This window comes from Eptatretus burgeri, chromosome 3 (assembly GCF_056783735.1).
Source record: "Eptatretus burgeri isolate ZD-2024b chromosome 3, Ebu_testis_v1, whole genome shotgun sequence".
Lineage (NCBI taxonomy): Eukaryota > Metazoa > Chordata > Myxini > Myxiniformes > Myxinidae > Eptatretus > Eptatretus burgeri.
This window is the reverse complement of record NC_140963.1, coordinates 93,231,604-93,245,282: the sequence shown is the minus strand read 5'-3', so window position 1 is coordinate 93,245,282 and position 13,679 is coordinate 93,231,604. Positions and strand designations below refer to the sequence as shown.

General features: G+C 41.2%; 1 protein-coding gene across 6 annotated transcripts in view; it reads right to left on the bottom strand.

Moving 5' to 3' along the window:
- The window catches only part of LOC147030457 (ciliary neurotrophic factor receptor subunit alpha-like), a 59,604-nt gene that overhangs the window by 12,718 nt on the left and 33,207 nt on the right, over window positions 1–13,679 (bottom strand). For all 6 annotated transcript variants that reach the window (XM_085874509.1, XM_085874508.1, XM_085874506.1 and 3 more), the window contains 4 exons: window positions 13,016–13,136; window positions 12,756–12,916; window positions 12,031–12,197; window positions 4,717–4,855 (listed from right to left, as the gene is read on the bottom strand). In XM_085874509.1, the coding sequence (XP_085730635.1) occupies window positions 4,717–4,855; window positions 12,031–12,197; window positions 12,756–12,916; window positions 13,016–13,136 (588 nt within the window). The remainder of the gene's footprint in view (window positions 1–4,716; window positions 4,856–12,030; window positions 12,198–12,755; window positions 12,917–13,015; window positions 13,137–13,679) is intronic.

Here is a 13,679-nt window from a genome sequence, read left to right as displayed (position 1 = left end):
ATCAAGCAGTTTGAAAATGTTTTCTCCAGTGGAATCTTGTTTGCACGCAGGCAAACTTAGCAAACCTTGCTTCACAATCCCAGCACTGTTGTCATAGTACGAAATCAGGACAGGATATAGCTGGGCCTCACCACTGTCATTGCTACCGTCTGTAGCTAGGCTAAATGGAGCTAGTCTAGCAATATCGGCAATAGATGAAGCAGTAACATTTGACAACTCACCAATTATTGCTGAAGTTTTTGTTCTTGCACATCCATACTTTGAAGCAACTTTTGAATCTGGAAACATCTTTTGAAATAGAGGTCCAGCATGATCTGAGACTGATATGGGCAAGTTATGTTCCACAATAAATCCACTAAAGAGAAGTTCCGCTCGGGTAACATCCTCTTCCTCGCTTGTCCCTTGTTTGGTGAAATAATTCTGAAGTGTACCGGTACTCGTGCTCGAAGATCTCTCCTTTGCAATGTCTGTGTGCCGTTTGCTTCCAACGTGCTTCCGAATATCATCGCGACCTCCGTGCTCAACTGAAATATCAACGCTGCATACTGTACAATACGCATGATGAATTCCTCTTTCAGACTTTCGAATACACGGGTATTGGAGACTGTATTCGGTCTTGTACTTCTGAGACCATTTCTTGGTCTTCGTAAGCTTCTTTTCTGCCATTTCGTAATCAACATCGAGGGCTTGAAGCATCGGTAACTTCGAAGTCGATGTTCCACAGCTGCAGCGCGACTCGTAGAACTCTAGCGGCTGTTAAACACCGCACGGTGGTCGCGACCGCCGGGCTGGTACGGGCCCAGCTGCATGCAGTGAGCGTATCGCATGCATATACACTGTGCATACATACCGCATGCACTGTATTGCACACATACCGCATGCACTAAATCTCAGTGCATGATCGCATAAGCGAGATCCAGACCCAATGTTTCGCTGCTCCTCATTTGAATTTGCAATTTTTTACGTACAATTTGGTAGCAGCGAACGTTATGGAGTTACCACATGCTATACGTAGCAGACGATGCTTTTCGTTCAATTCTCATACTAGTACATTCTGATTAGTGAACAGTGCAAAAATATCAAAATTTCGGGAGGATAAGGATAGTGATCGTAAGGGCGGGAGTTTGGGTGAATTTTCGGAAGCCTCCCGATGAAATCGGGAGGGTTGGCATCTGTGACGACGTCGTGACGTAGCCTATTAAAAGGCTGATGCACAACGATTCGAATCATAACTGCCGTAGAAATGGAAGTGTCAACATCGCGGTCACACCTTGGCGATCTTGCCAGCGTATGCCGACCTAAGAAAAATGTGTCTAAAACGTTGGGGCACGTCAAATACGGTACGAGTAAGTTTGGTATACGTGAGTAGAACGCTAAAGTACGCTATCATACGTCGTAGTAAGTAGAGTACGTCAAGAAATTTTAAACATGTTCAAAATTTTATGACGTACTCGGCGTATGACACACATTCCGCATGCGATGGGGATAAGTTTTATACACGATATGTGGACGCTTACACACGTCCACAAAGGCTACTCATAAGCTACTCATAAGTCGAAACACGTCGCGGTAATGTCTTTTTTACGCGAAACTTATTTCTAACTTATGTTTGACGTGCTTTGAACCAATTCTTTACGTAGTCCCAACACACATCGACGTATATAGACGTATTCCAATGACGTCTTCCGGTCGACAAAAAAAATAAATGAACGTGTTTCTAGCTTACAACTGCCAAATAAAGACGTGTTCCCAGCGATTTTGGGAATTGGTATATAAAAATGCTGCTCATAAAAGGGGAACCCAACAGTGTTTTCGAGTCCTTTTTGAGTGGATGTCCATGTCAGCAGTAACAGTATCAGTATTAGTATTAGTATTAGTATTAGTAGTAGTTTGTTCATGTTGGCAGTAGTAGGTGAGTGTGAGGGGAGGGTGTGGGTTATGATGGATCGTCCTTGCGTTTAACGATTTAACGATTTAAATGATAAACTCAACGATTTAAATGGCTGCATCTCCACTATTGAAAGTAGACGCTTGCGCTCAACAATTGGATTTTTTTTTTCCACTCAACGACTTTTAAACGGTACCACTCAGCTATTTTCATTGTTTACAATGAACGATTTAAATTGCTGTCACTCGCCTTTGTTTTTTGACGCTGGGGTCTGGAAATTTGAAGCGTTTCTTCTGAACGTGTTAAAACGCTCAAACTCGACTATTTTAAATAGACGCTGCCGATGGACAATTGGAATCATAGCCAAGCTAGACATCGAAGTGTGAACATCCTCGTCATGCCTAATAAAAGTTTGAAGAATGCTGCAAATAAGTGTCCTGGCCGTGGCCGTGGACGCTGACGCAAGGACGATCCATTATACCGACGTCTTTCAGCCTATGAGTAACTTAAAAGTAACGTCTGTCGACGTGTGGCAACGATCGCGTAACGTGCCAACAACACGTTAATCATAGGTTAGAAATAAGTTTCGGGTACGCTAAACATTACCTCGGCGTGTTTCAACTTATGATTAACTTACAAGTAGCATGTGTTGACGTCTGTCAGCGATCGCAGATCGTGCATACAACTTGTGGCCAGCGTAGCGGAACGTGTGAGTCATACGCCGGCATACGTCGTGAAATTTCAAGCATGAAAAAATTTGAGGACAACCAAAAAGTACAACGTTTAAAGCCAACGTACAACGACGTATGGCAGTGTTTTTCAGCGTGCTCTCAATGTCATCAAAACTTACCCATAACGTATTCAACGTGTGCCAGCGTTTTAGAAAAAAAATTCAAAAATCGGCATACGTTGGCTAAAACGTCTAGGTGTGACCGGGCCTTTAAAAGTCGTTGAGTGTAAAAAAAATCCAATTGTTGAGCGCAAGCGTCTACTTTCAATAGTGGAGATGCAGCCATTTAAATCGTTGAGTGGCAGCCTATGAATAGCAAACCCTACGTCACCGGCAAAGATAAACTGCCGCATGATATGGATAAGTTATGCTATCGTTGGGCATAGTTTGTGAACGCCGGCTTCACGATAATTATTCGTTGGTATATCGTATCTATAAGTAATCAAAGCGCTCTATGCACATTATTAGTTCATTGTGCATTTGTCCAACCCGTTATGAATAGACCTAAATCGTAAAAACAAGCTATAGCTCATTGTTGAAAAAGCCCCATAAAAAATTAGCTGCGAAGAACTTCGAACAATGGTGAAAAGATGTCTCCTACCCGTGGACACGCGGACGCAAGGACGATCCATCATAACCCACACCCTCCCCCTCACACTCGCCTACTACTGCCAACATGAACAAACTACTACCAATACTAATACTAATACTGATACTGATACTGTTACTGCTGACATGGACATCGACTCAAAAAGGACTCGAAAACACTGTTGGGTTCCCCTTTTATGAGCAGCATTTTTATATACCAATTCCCAAAACCGCTGGGAACACGTCTTTATATGGCAGTTGTAAGCTAGAAACACGTTCATTTATTTCTTTTTGTCGACCAGAAGACGCCATTGGAATACATCTACATACGTCGATGTGTGTTGGGACTACGTAAAGAATTGGTTCAAAGCACGTCAAACATAAGTTAGAAATAAGTTTCGCGTAAAAAAGACATTACCGCGATGTGTTTCGACTTATGAGTAGCTTATAAGTAGCGTTTGTGGACGTGTGTAAGCGTCCACATATCGTGTGTAAAACTTATCCCCATCGCATGCGGAACGTGTGTCATACGCCGAGTACGTCCAAAAATTTTGAACATGTTTAAAATTTCTTGACGTACTCTACTTACTACGACGTATGATAGCGTACTTTAGCGTTCTACTCACGTATACCAAACTTACTCATACCGTATTTGACGTGCCCCAACGTTTTAGACACATTTTTCTTAGGTCGGCATACGCTGGCAAGATCACCAAGGTGTGACCGCGATGTTGTCACTTCCATTTCTACGGCAGTTATGATTCGAATCGTTGTGCATCAGCCTTTTAATAGGCTACGTCACGACATCGTCGGCGATGTGTGCAACGCGCTATGCCTAAGTTAGACTATCGTTGGACATCGGTTGTGTAGGCCGACAACAGGTTCAGCATTCGTTGGTATAAGTTATCTATAACACAACGAAACGTTCTGTGTCCATTACCAATGCGTTATACATAAGACCAAGTCGCTATGAATACGTCCGAATCTTTAAAAAAAAAAACATCAAAAGTTCAACGTAAGCCAGCGTTTTACATACATTTTAATACGTTGCCATCGCTGGCTAAAACGTCAAGGTGTGACCGGGCCTTAAGGTGCTCTTTAATGGAAGGACATTATTACCACACTCTGCAGCCAATCATTTGTGTGTATATGTATATATATATATATATATATATATATATATATATATATATATATATATATATATATATATATATATAATATATCAGCATTCTTGATGCTTTCATTGACCAGAAATATCATAATTATTCGCTGCTCCACCTTCTTCATTCTCTCATTTTCTGCCATCTTGATTTTCAGCACATGCATTGAAGCATGAAAAACATGCTTGTGGGTATTGCTTCCCATCACTATAAACAATAATTCCCTCAAAGATTCTACATCTCCATAATTAATCTGCTTTTTATGAACAAAAATCCAGGGAAAATTTGCATTACCCTTATAAATGAATAATATGCAGGAAGACAGAGGTGAAAGAAAACCACATCACCATTCGATGCCAATGCAAACACAGTTTGACTCCAAGAACTCCAAAGAAGACTCAATTCCTCCCGAGCACGCACTCGGAACAGATGGCATGCATTGTTTCTCACATCCATGATCACGTATTTTAATAGTTTCACCGTCACCTGATGACAGCAAACAAAATTTAGTAAACACCTGAGAGCATACTGACACACACACACACACACACACACACACACACACACACACACACACACACACACACACACACACACACACACACACACACACACACACACACACACACACACACACACACACACACATTCCTGTGCACCAAAAAAAATTACACAAAATAATACTGACATATACCTCAGCAATATAATGGTCATCCAACACCCGCTTCGACATGTTCCCTAGTTTACCTGTCAATAACTGGAACTTGCACGTGCATACTATGCACTGCATGCACAAATTGCCGTGCATGTGTACTGAGTCACATGCAGGGCCGGATTTACTTGCTTGTGGGCCATAGGCCAAACCTTATCAGTGCCCTCCCCCAAATATTTATATATATATATATATATATATATATATATATATATATATATATATATATATATATATATATATATATATATATATATATATATGTTGTTGTTGTTGCTGGTGTTTTTGTTCGTCTTTCGGCTGCTCCCGTCAGGGGTCACCACAGCGGATCATCCGTTATGATCCGCATTCCGCATACTGATTTGGCATAGGTTTTACGCCGGATGCCCTTCCTGACGCAACCCTGGTCACCTCTTACGACACAGGGAATAAGGATTGGGTTTCGCCATGATTCCGGGCTGCTCTACACCCTCTCATAGCGCGGCCCAGTGCAGAGCACCTGTCCTCAAGCGATCCTCCAACCCAAGCCTCCGAGTAGCCGGATTACAGGCGCACGCCACTACGCCCGGTATATATATATATATATATATATATATATATATATATATATATATATATATATATATATATATATATATATATATATATATATATATATATATATATATATCTCGTAATATTGTAATGTAAAAAAAAAAGAATTACAACATAATGTAACACATCAATAATTTTTAATCAAATTAGTTCCATATCAAGTACATCAAAGTAAATCAAGTTCCATATCATGTACATCTTGCGCATAGGAATAATGGAAAAATACAACGAAACTGAAGCATAATAAATTTCAAAATGTACTGTTATATTTTTCGTTACCTTATTTCATTTTACTAGTACGGGCCCGTAGGGGCGGGCCCGTAGGTGAGTGCCAGTATGTGCAGCCCTCTCTCGCCCCCCCTCTCTCGCCCCACCCACTCTCATCCCCCTAGTCTCACCCTTCCTCTCTCTCCCCCCTCTCTCCCCCCTAGTACTACCCTTCCTCTCTCCCCCCTCCTCTCTCGCCCCCACTCTCATCCCCCCCTCTCTCGGAGATATTGGTCGACAGATAAATGGCCGTAACTTGGGAACCGCTCGTCCGATTAATATCAAAACTCGAAAAGGCACATCCGTGGGTCCCCAGCAATATTCCTGGCAATTTTCAATCAGATCAGACTGTCAATCATGCAAAAAATAAATAAATAAATAGATAAAAATAAACAAACATTAATTGTGACGTCAATCGTGATGTCATAGCACCGTGTCTTGTCATTGGTCGACAGATAAATGTCCGTAACTTGGGAACCGCTTATCCGATTAATATCAAACCTTGAAAAGGCACATCCGCGGGTCCCCAGCAATATTCCTGTCAAGTTTCAATTAGATCGGACCGTCGATCGTGCAAAATAAATAAATAAATAAATAAATAAACATTAATTGTGACGTCATTCGTGACGTCTTAGCACAGTGTCTTGTCATTAGTCGACAGATAAATGGCCGTAACTTGGGAACCGCTCGTCCGATCGATATCAAACCTCGAAAAGGCACATCCGTGGGTCCCCGGCAATATTCCTGGCAAGTTTCAATCAGATCGGACCGGCGGTCGTCGAGAAAAGGCGGTCACAGACAGACAGACAGACAGACAGACAGACACACAGAGATTGCTGGAATTATAGATAGATTAATTTTACTATAGGGCCTACTTGCCTACTCCTTGGCCGATCAGAGAACCCACAAGTCCCTGGTGGGTCCCCAGTTACTGGTGGGCCCGAGGCCAATGGCCTATGTTGCCTATTGGAAAATCTGGCCCTGGTCACATGACATTGCTACATGTGGTACTGAGCAAATTTGCAATGCAGCATGATTCGGTAAACCATTCCAGCTGTGAAAAAAACCATTTTTTTTTTGAAGTCTAAACGTCGTAAACATAGCCACGCCTTTCCAAAAATGAACGTCTAGATCAGTGTTTCTCAACCGAGGTTCCGCGGAACCCTAGGGTTCCGCAAGAGGTCGCTAGGGGTTCCGCGAGAAACAGTAATAAATAGGCTAATGTATTTTTTAGTAGTTTTTGTTCGATTTAATATTCGTAATTTTACTATACACGTACGGCATATTGTAGGAAACTCCTTGGTTATTATAATAGAGGCTTCAACCTCTTATATTATTTACAATTATAACAACCATAGGGAATGTATTTAACGTTGTCTATATGGCGCCAGTGTGAAACCGCCCTCACTGGTTAGTGGACGTCCTGTATGCGGCGGATTCGTGTATCATTGAGTGACTGACTCAAGTACGGGACGCATGCACGGTGTCCATCTATCTTCTCTGTGCTTCCGAGCGCGAAGTGTCTCAGTGTCTGCCTGCCTGCCTGCCTCTCTCTCTCTTTCTCTTTCTCTCTCTCTCTCTCTCTCTCTTAGTTCTTCTGTTTACCTTTATTGCTTCAGCTTTATTTGTTTAAGTTTTGTTGATCAAGTTACATGAGGTGTTTAATTTTTTTTTTAAAGATTTTTTTTTTTTGTGTGAATTAAAACCTCGGTGTGAGGTCTCATAAACGAGCAGTATGTTTTTTTTTTTTCATTGCCAATAAATTTGACAAAAAGGGGGTCATTTTTTTCTAAAACCAGGTATCCGAAAAAAAATATTATATTTACCACGTGAACTACGATAAAAATATAAAAGAGCTAGATATTAATAATGGTATATAATAATTTTTATGCAGGGGTTCCCTGAGACATGAAAACTATTTCAAGGGTTCCACAAGGGTAAAAAGGTTGAGAAACGCTGGTCTCGATGCTATTGGCATACTTGAAGCAGAAATGCCACAAAACGTTGTGGCTATGCGTTTTGGTGTTTATCAAAACACCGTACAGTCACTCTGAAGACGTTATCAACAAACTGGCAACATCAGAGACTGTCCACATTCTGGGTGACTAAGTGACATCACGTCGGCAGGACAACCACATGCAGTTGGTGCACCTCAGGAATCGGGTCCAGACAGCAAGTTTGACAGCTCACAGCACCCCTGGCTTGTAACCGATCAGTACTAGAACTGTCAGGAATTGGTTACGTGAGCATAACATCCGACCACGCCGACCAGCGGTCCTCGAGAAACGGCGGTCGCAGACAGACAGACAGACACACAGAGATTGCTGGAATTGCCACCTCATCGATATGCGCGCCGAGCTTGGTGGCGACAACGTTTTTGTTTTAGGAGACAAGATTGGACTGCTATCCTCTTTACAGATGAGTCGAGGTTCCAGCTTGACAGTAGTGAATGTAGTTGTCGCTTTTATCGATGGTAAGGGGAACGTTACGCTGACGTATGTGTTGTGCAATGTTTGTCGGTCGGTGGTTTGATTGGACGTCGTGTCTAGGACGCGGGTGCCATCAAAGTCAGATTTGTAGCCAGATGTACATTGGTGAAACTGGATGAAATTTAAAACAAAGGCTAGATGAACAAGAAAGAGCAATTAGGCTTGGAAAGGTGACACAGTCAGCCAGAGCACGTCATTGCCTGCAATTTGGCCACAAACTTGACTTTGATGGGACCTGTGTCCTCGACACTACATCCAACAAACAACACATGTTGATTTTGGAAGCATGGCACATGAAGAGCCGGGAGGGTGGTCTAACTGGGGAGAGGGTGGACATACCCACACAATACACACCTCTGATGCAAATGGCGAAAACTGGATGGTGCAAACGGCTGGATAAGGTGAGCAACAAACAACACTCAATCCCAAACACCACATCCACATGTGTACAACACCCAACGAGAACCTCAACACTCACACCACCAACACCTCATCATGTCGAACCCAAACACAACACCAGCTGTGTTCGTGCCCTGGAAACACAAAAACAACAAGCGCGCACACATGCAACACCAGATCATGTGGAAGTAAAAACAAAAAAGAGCAAAGCACCCCATCGATGATGTGATTTGACATTTATTTTGCTTGTGGTTTGCAAAATATAATAAAGCAGTACTCCTCCATTTGACCGCGAGCACCAGCACATGACCATAAATAAAAAGCGGACACGTGCCAAGGCTCAGGATCTATTGACCTGAGGAAGCCGGCTGTGAAGCTGGTGAAACGTCACCTTAGACTGGGTCTGCTCTTGCTTATTGCTCAAATTAGCGGAATAGATGTAGTTTTACTTTTGGTTGGAAACGCCTTTCTTCATCTGTATATATATATATATATATATATATATATATATATATATATATATATATATATATATATACATATATATATATATATACATATATATACATATACATATATATATATACATATACATATATATATATACATATACATATATATATATACATATACATATATATATATACATATATATATATATATATATATTTTTTTTTTTTTTTTTTTTTTTTTATGGGCAACGTCAGAGAATGTCCAGAGCCAGAATGTGGTAAGTTCAGTGTGGTCCGTGTGATTCGAGTAGGTTTGATTGCCATGTAACAGGGACCTGTCAGAGTGAGGTGTTTTGTTAAATGTGATGCTGAGGGGTTCAGCAGCGTACGCAATTCGTACGCAATTTATAGACAGGATAGTCAGGGTAATATTGTATGTGTAAACACCTCTTGTTTGCGGGTGGGCCAGGTGAAGACTTCTCATCACAAAAAGGCATACAAAAAAGTGTCACTTCAAAAAAGGCTGTCACGATCTCACTGGTCGATGTGTGCAAGCCACAGTGGCATCAAGCGCTGTAGGGCCCAAAGGTAGGGAAAGACATTTTATTGGGCCTGCCCCATAGGCCAATGAGAGAAGGTCATGAGGGCTTGTTCCGGGTGCATGTCCCGAGGTGGTGATCATTGCTGGCACTCCTAGTGGCTGGCTTGTCTCGTCTTTGAGCTCACTTCGTCACTGGCTCACTTTGTCACTGGCTTACATAACGGGCTGCATCATCGCCTTCCACCTTCACATCATGCCAAAGGAAAGTCCTCACCTACAATTGTAATGTTTGTACAAGTGTGATCTGTGGCACTATTAAGGGGGTTTGGTTGTACTTACTTCCCTACATATAGGGTCCATATTGCCTTCTCCCTACTCGTGTCTATCGATTTGCTTGGACTGTTCCGAAATGCTTGTCTCGTCCACCTTTTCTCCCATATTCATTGTAAATAAACCTATAAGATAAGATAAGAAAACAAGAAACGTGTTCGATCCATCTGCTTCCCGTGCGCGTGCCATCAATTTCAGCTCATTTGGGTGACCTTGGGGAACAGTAAAGATTAATTAATAACTGAACATAGTAGGTTAGAAACCAATCAGCCGTTTCATGGGACAAAGGATCCTGGTGCTGAGGCCTATCACATTAGTGAGCCTCAGACATGACAATATCTATACCTATAAAAGGCAAAAATCTCTCTCTTTGTTTGTTTGTGTTCTATGCATGGCCACATATTTTAAGTCACAAACTACAAAATTGAGGTACAACCGCAACTTTGTGTGAGGGGTAACATAGGCTATGTGGCTGTGGCCTCATGTGGGGTGGGGATAGGTTTAAATTTGCTATGTAATTGTTCCACCACCTGGTGATGGTGGCAGAGGGTATTACAGTTTCCAAATGTCCTTTGGCTGAAAAGTGTTACTTATTCATATTTCTCTTCCCACACAATGCTGGGTAAATCTGAAAGTACACATATATATTTTCAAGGTTCTTCTGGCTCAACAGTTGCATGGGCTCTGCCTATTAGGCATGAGCTTAGTGGAGTTACAGCTCCTAACTTCCCAATATGATTGTACTGCAGCCAATACCGGAAAGATAATGTAGTTCTCAGTTTTATCGACCAGTCCACGTCAAAGAGGGAACATCCATGCACATGTGTTTTGGGCTGATTTGCCTCTTTTGAAGGTGCCCTTTTTTATCCAAAACAAGTGTTGACAAAAAAAAACATTTAAACACCTTGGGATGTGCACCTTGACCCTGTGGCCAAAGTATACAATCCAGCAAGACTGTCCCCTTGGCATACACATGCCCTTCAATCCAAAGGCTGAAGCACATGGTCAAACAAACACACATCCAACCCTGAAGGGCCAGAATGCATGGTCATACAATTGGACCACTCTATAGGAGTGAGTTCCCATGACTTCAATGGCATTCCGTCCTGAATTCAAGCTTATTTGCCATCAGCATGGAACAGAAACTCCTGCCAGAGTGAACTGTCCAAACGCTACAAGGCGTTGAGTCAAGATCAGACCCCATTACTGTAGTGGGTACCAGGAAGTAAGTGCTACACCAGCTATTGCTAAATACATCCTGACAAACAGGAAATGCCTTCCATGCATTAACCTGTCTGTGGTATTCAAACAGTTCTGGAGGTAGCCAGGAACAATTTAAATTTTAACAGGTCCTCTGTGGGAATAGCCGAGGTAGTTACAGATAGATGTTTATGGTATTTTTTGATTTGGAATCCCTTCTTGGTAATCTGCATAATTTTTATTGATTACTATTTTATACTTACATATAATGTATTTTCTCAAAGTTTCCTCATATATGTATTGCTCAACAAGCTTTCTATGCCCAAACTTTCTCCCACCCCCCAAAAGAAATGGCTGCAAAAATTCCCATCAAACAAACCCTAATGCTCTCTAATTTGAATTTACACATTTTTGTTTTGCCTCAGTATATTTAAACAGTACATAATCTAAAGCTAACAGAGGAGCTTCAAACATAAATCACATGCACGACAAATTAATTTTCATGAATTACATGAACATTCATAGACAATGAACAAACACCGATGGTATCTCGAAATTGAACCTCGGTTCCCAACATCATGAGCCAGGGTTTCAGATGGGAACATTAAACATTAACAAGCCAATCCACCATTAAATATGAAAAACATTATTGCTAATTTTGTGAAGCTTGGACAAACCTTTTTGTATTCCGTTTCTTCCATTGCTTTGTATTCAATCTGAAATACAAGATTGTATCCTTCAGAATAACCAGTCCATCTATGTGGGTATTTCCAAGAAAGGGTAATAAAGTTGGGATGCCCATCTTTCACTGCAGCCTCCAACTTGGTGGGAGGGTCAGGAATGACTGAAAAATAGTACAAAACAAATTGGCATGGGATCATCATATTGTATAACTACAAGAGGTACCCACTTTGTGCAGAAGGAAGTTAAAGTTTATAAAAAGAGAGCCAGGTACTATGTATAATTCCAATTAATTCATCACGAAAATTTATCAGGCAAAACTATAATAATAATGCAACAATTAATACAATATTTAATATGAAATAAAAGGCAAAACTGGTGATAATGATACAATAAGGCAATACTACACAATATTGACTACTGCAGTGCCTCTGGATAGACAACATTGAGTGTTGGGTGCCAGAATTGTGAGCTTGGCGATATAGATAATAAGAAGATTTGTAAGACTGCCTACCACCAGTTAGCACTATACGATACACATTTACATAGAAAGAATTGGGGTCTTCCCCCACCCTGAACCCCCTACCCTGTAGTTTTGAAAATGTTTTCTTGCAACTCAGTTTGCCAAGAGGATTCCAATGGTATGCAATATGATGGGGTTACTACCGGTGGAGTATTTTGAGCAATGAAATTATTATCACCTGGTCCTTCATTAACTCACCTTTATCTTTCAAGAAAAACGTCAAGGTGTTGCTGGGTTTTGATTCGAGCAAGTTGGAAGCTGTTACGGTGATGACGAATTTGTTAAGATCCATGTTTTTGACAACGATAAAGCAGCTGTTGATGTTGTTTATCTTCTTGAAGCACTTCAAGGGTGTGCCTCTATAAAGATCGGTGATAAAATGTTTGAATCCTGTCATAATTCACCATCATATTGGAAAGTTATTTGCACTTCATTCAAGTTTATGGCATGTGTTATACCTGTACGAAGCATTTACTTGGTATGTTGTGGGAAGATATGTCTCTCTCCCCACAGTCCAAGTGCACGTTAGTATAAAAGGGTTTTTGGCTTGACACGAAAGTTCTGGCCTGTCGGGCTCATCTGTTTGAAAAATCAAAAACAATACAATTAAATATTTCATAAAATCCACAAAGCATGACATGTTGGAATGCACTAACATCAAAGCAGCTCTTTAAAATTCGTTTGAAAATCGGCTTTCAGAACTGAGTTGCATCTGGACCTTTAAGACTTTAAAGTCACCTGAAAGCTCTTTGGTTCGGCATCACCACTAATAGACTTTCCCATCAATCAAAGGGTTCCACTGTGCCAGTGCGAGGGAGCAGCACACAGGCTAAATGGGGACAGGATTGCAGCTTCTGTTGAATTGCAGAAAATATAGCAATGCAATATTTTTTGCCATTTTTCTTCGAACTTTTCTGACCTTCTTGCAACCTCAGCCAATCAGTTCATTGGGTGATATCACATCAGTGATGAAATCATGTTACACATACAAAGTTGCCAAATGTGTGCAACACATTACGGAACTAAAGCGTGTGAAATTTATGTTGCAAAAAAAGGTGCATCGTGTATGCAGGCCACAACGTAGTAGTATGGCAAGCATGGTTTAATCATCAATTCTGCAAC